The sequence below is a fragment of the Corvus hawaiiensis genome, chromosome 29, assembly GCF_020740725.1.
Source record: "Corvus hawaiiensis isolate bCorHaw1 chromosome 29, bCorHaw1.pri.cur, whole genome shotgun sequence".
NCBI classification, from domain to species: Eukaryota; Metazoa; Chordata; class Aves; order Passeriformes; family Corvidae; genus Corvus; species Corvus hawaiiensis.
In genome coordinates, this window is record NC_063241.1 from 1,984,130 (window position 1) to 1,989,191 (window position 5,062).

Below are 5,062 nucleotides of genomic sequence, written 5' to 3' on the forward strand. Positions count from 1 at the left end.
AAAATTCAATCTGGGACCCCCAAAACAGCTCTGGACCCCCAAAAACCATCCCAGAACCCCTAAAACGACCCTTGAACCCCCCCCCAAAACTGCCCCAGGACCCCCAAAATTCAACCTGGGACCCCCAAAACAGCTCTGGGACCCCTCTAGGTCCAAGACCCCCCCTCAAATCAGCACAGGGACCCATCCCCCCCATGCTGGGACCCCCAAAACTGCCCCAGAACCCCATAAAAGGCCCTTGAGCCCCCCACCCCAAACTGCCCTGGGACACCCAAATCTGATCCGGGACCCCCCAAATCTGATCTGGGACCCCCAAAATGGCCCCAGGACCCCCAAAACCATCCCAGAACCCCTAAAACGACCCTTGGACCCCCCCCCCAAAACTGCCCCAGGACCCCCAAAATTCAACCTGGGACCCCCAAAACAGCTCTGGGACCCCTCTGGGTCCCAAGCCCCCCCCTCAAATCAGCACAGGGGACCCCATCCCCCCCATGCTGGGACCCCCAAAACTGCCCCATGGGGGGGGCAGGGGGGTGGGGGTGATTTGTGGAGGTCCCAGATTTGGGGTTTTGGGGGGTTTGGGGGCTCAGGGACCCCCCCCTAACCCCCTCCCCATCCCCCAGGCAGCAAAAAAGCAGCTGAGACGGAGGAGGGGACGGTGCAGATCCAGGAGGGGTGAGGGGGGGGACCCCCCCAAATGGGGTTTGGGGGGGGTCTTTGGGGGGGTTATGGGGTTATTTTGGAGGGAGCTGTGGTGGGATTATGGGGGTCTGGGGGGTACGGGGTGGTTTTGGGGGGTATGGGGTAATTTTGGGGGGGTTTTGGGGGGTATTGGGGGGTATGGGGTAATTTTGGGGGGGTTTTGGGGGATATGGGGGGGTATGGGGGATTTTGGGGGGTTTTGGGGGGGGTTATGGGGGGGTATGGGGTGATTTTGAGGGAATTTTGGGGGATATGGGGTGATATTGGGAGGGTTTTGAGGGGTTATGGGGGATATGGGGTAATTTTGGGGGGGTTATGGGGGTTTTTGGGGGGTTATGGGGGGTTATGGGGTGATTTTGAGGGAATTTTGGGGGATATGGGGTGATTTGGGGGGGGGTTGGGGAGGTTATGGGGGGTATGGGGGAATTTTGGGGGGGTATGGGGGAATTTTGGGGGGGTTTTGGGGGGTATTGGGGGGTATGGGGTAATTTTGGGGGGTTTGGGGGGGTTTTGGGGGTGATGGGGGGGTACAGGGTGATACTGGGGGGTTTTGGGGGGTTATTGGGGTATGGGGTGATTTTGGGGGGGTTTGAGGGATTATGGGGATATGGGGTAATTTTGGGGGGGTTTTGGGGGTTATGGGGGGTATGGGGGATTTTGGGGGGGTTATGGGGGGTTATGGGGGCTATGGGGTGATATTGGGAGGGTTTTGGGGGGTTATGGTGGATATGGGGTAATTTTGGGGGGTTTTGGGGAGGGTATTGGGAGGGTATGGGGTGATTTTGGAGGGGTTTTGGGGGGTTAGGGGGTCCATGAGGGAGTTTGGGGGGGCTTTGTGGGGCTATGGGGGGTTGGGGGGATCTGTGGGGGGGTTTTGGGGGGGTCTTTGTGGGTTTATGGGGGATGGGGGGGGTCAAGAGGGCTTATGGGGGGGGCTTGGAGGGGGTTGGGGGGGTCTGAGGGTGGGTCTGAGGGGGGGGCAGTGCCCTCTCCCCCCCTCCCCCCCAATTTTGGGTGCCCCCTCCCAGTTTGGGTGCCCCCTCCCAGTTGTGGGTGCCCCCTCCCAGTTTGGGTGCCCCCTCCCAGTTTTGGGTGCCCCCTCCCAGTTTCGGGTGCCCCCCTCCCAGTTGTGGGTGCCCCCTCCCAGTTTGGGTGCCCCCTCCCCGATTTCAGGTATTCCCCTGAATTTTGAGTTGCCCCCTCCCCAGTTTCGGGTGCCCATCCCCAGTTTGGGGTGCCTCCTCCCCAATTTCGGGTGTCACCACCCCCCCACCCCCCCCAGGCTCGGTGGCCACCGGGGAGGACCCCACGAGCGTGGCCATCGCCAGCATCCAATCGGCCGCCACCTTCCCCCGACCCCGGCGTCAAGTATGTGTTCAGGACCGAGGGCGGCGGCACGCAGGTACCGCACCTGGGGGCACCTGGGGGCAGCTGGGCACACCTGGGAACAGCTGGGCACACCTGGGGGCACCTGGGTACACCTGGGGGCACCTGGGATACACCTGGGTACACCTGGGGGCACCTGGGGGCACCTGGGAACAGCTGGGCACACGTGGGGGCACCTGGGATACACTTGGGCTACACCTGGATACATCTGGGTACATCTGGGTACACCTGGGCACACCCGGGGGGGGGCCTGGGGGCCCTTGGGATACACTGGGATACACCGGGGCACACCTGGGGGGCACCTGGATACACCTGGGGGCACCTGGGCACACCTGGGATACACCCGGGCACACCTGGGCACACCTGGGATACACCTGGGGGGCACCTGGGCACACCTGGGGGCACCTGGGATACACCTGGGTACACCTGGGGGCACCTGGGCACACCTGGGCACACCTGGAGAGAACCTGGGGACACGTGGGGTGCACCTGGGCACACTCTGGGCACACCTGGGGGTACCTGGGGCACACCTGGGCACACCCTGGGGACACCTGGGGTACACCTGGGGCACACATGGATACACCTGGGAGGCAGCTGCGGGCACCTGGGCACACCCAGGTATACCTGGGCATACCTGAGGTACCCCACCTGTGGCAGGTGTGGTACCAGGTGGGGTGGCTCTGGGGGGTGCCCGTGTGCCAGCTGTGCGATGTGCCCACCTGTGCCAGGTGATGTACCGGGTGATCCAGGTGGCTGACGGGCAGCTGGACGCGCAGACCGAGGGCACCAGCGCCATCAGCGGCTACCCGGCCACGCAGTCCATGACACAGGTGGGTCACCTGGCCACTGTGCCACCTGTGCCACCTGTGCCATCCATGACACAGGTGGGTCACCTGGCCACGCCCACTGTCCCCTCTGTGCCACCTGTGCCACCTGTGCCATCCATGACACAGGTGGGTCACCTGGCCACGCCCACTGTCCCCCCTGTGCCACCTGTGCCATCCGTGACACAGGTGCGGCACTGTGCCACGCCCTCTGCCACACCCCCCTGGATCTCACCTGTGCCACCTGCAGCCTTGAGCTCAGCTGTGCCCCTGGGGCTCATCTGTGCCCCACCTGTGCCCCACTGTGCCCCACCTGTGCCCTTGGGGCTCACCTGTGCCACCTGTGCCCCCATGTCCCCCCTGTCTCACCTGTGCCCCTGGGGCTCACCTGTGCCTCACCTGTGCCACCTGTGCCATCTGTGACACAGGTGCGGCACTGTGCCACGCCCCCTGCCACACCCCCCTGGATCTCACCTGTGCCCAGCCAGGTGGTGACCCAGGTGTGCCACGCCCCTGCCACACCCCCCTGGATCTCACCTGTGCCACCTGCAGCCTTGAGCTCAGCTGTGCCCCTGGGGCTCATCTGTGCCCCACCTTGCCCCACCTGTGCCCTTGGGGCTCACCTGTGTCTCACCTGTGCCCCTGTGTCTCACCTGTGCCCCTCGGGGCTCACCTGTGCCACCTGTGCCACCTGTGCCTATGTCTCCACCTGTGCCCCTGGGGCTCACCTGTGCCCCACCTGTGCCCCTGAGCACACCTGTGCCACCTGTGCCCCCATGTCCCCCCTGTCTCACCTGTGCCCCTTGTCTCACCTGTGCCCCTTGTCTCACCTGTGCCACCTGTGCCCCATGTCCCACCTGTGCCACCTGTGCCCCTGGGGCTCACCTGTCCCACCTGCCTCACCTGCGTCTCACTTGTTCCACTTGTCCCACCTGTGCCACCTGTGTCCCCCTTACCTGTGCCACCTGTTCCTTACCTGTGCCACCTGTGTCCCCCTTACCTGTGCCACCTGTCCCTCACCTGTGCCACCTGTCCCACCTGTGTTCCCCTCACCTGTTGCTCACCCTGTCCCACCTGTCACCCGTATCTCACCTGTTCCTCACCTGTCCTTCCCCTGTTCCTCACCTGTCCCACCCATGTCCCCCTCCACCGGTTGCCCACCTGCCCCCTCACCGGTTGCCCACCTGTTGCTCACCTGTTCGTTACCTGTCCCACCTGTCCATCACCTGTCTTTCACCTGCCCCACCCATGTGCCCCTCCCCTGTCCCCTCACCTGTGGCTCTCCTGTCCTCTCCCCTGTCTTTCACCTGTGGCACTCCTGTCCCACCCCGTGGCTCACCTGTGGCTCTCCTGTCCCTCTCCCCTGTCTTTCACCTGTGGCACTCCTGTCCCACCCCGTGGCTCACCTGTGGCTCACCTGTGGCTCACCTGTCCCCCACCTTTCCCCACCTGTCCCTCCCCTGTCCCTCACCTGGGGCTCTCTTGTCCCTCTCCCCTGTCTTTCACCTGTGGCCCACCTGTGGCTCACCTGTGGCTCACCTGTGGCTCCCTTGTCCCTCCCCTGTCCCTCCCGTGCCCCTCACCTGTCCCTCACCTGTGGCTCACTTGTCCCTCACCTCTCCCTCCCCTGTGGCTCCCTTGTCCCTCCCCTGTCCCCCACCTGCCCCTCACCTCTCCCCCACCTCTCCCCTACCTGCCCCTCACCTGTCCCCCACCTGTCCCCCACCTGTCCCCCCACTTGTCCCCCACTTGTCCCTCACTTGTCCCTCCCCTGTCCCTCCCCTGTCCCTCACCTGTCCCTCCGCTGGCCCTCCTCGTCCCCCACCTGTGGCTCTCCTGTCCCTCACCTGTCCTTTATCTCTCCCTCACCTGTCCCTCACCTGTCCCTCACTTGTCCCTCCCTTGTCCCCTACTTGTCCCTCACCCCTTCCCCACCTGTCTCTCACCTGTCCCCCACCTGTCCCTCCCCTGTCCCTCCCCTGTCCCCACCTGTCCCTCCCTTGTCCCTCCCTGTCCCTCCCCTGTCCCTCCCCTGTCCCTCCCCTGTCCCCACCTGTCCCTCCCTTGTCCCTCCCCTGTCCCTCCCCTGTCCCTCCCCTGTCCCTCACCTGTCTCCCACCTGTCCCTCCCTTGTCCCTCCCTTGTCCCTC

The 5,062-nt window shown here is 64.3% G+C and overlaps 1 protein-coding gene across 1 annotated transcript; it reads left to right on the plus strand.

Annotated features, from left to right (window-relative positions):
* The first annotated feature begins 627 nt into the window (after positions 1-627).
* Positions 628-3,335, plus strand: USF1 (upstream transcription factor 1). Its single transcript, XM_048288418.1, has 3 exons — positions 628-675; positions 1,986-2,104; positions 2,817-3,335. Exon 3 carries the CDS (start codon positions 2,820-2,822, stop codon positions 3,333-3,335), a length of 516 nt encoding a protein of 171 aa, XP_048144375.1. The 5' UTR covers positions 628-675; positions 1,986-2,104; positions 2,817-2,819.
* The last annotated feature ends 1,727 nt before the right edge of the window (positions 3,336-5,062 follow it).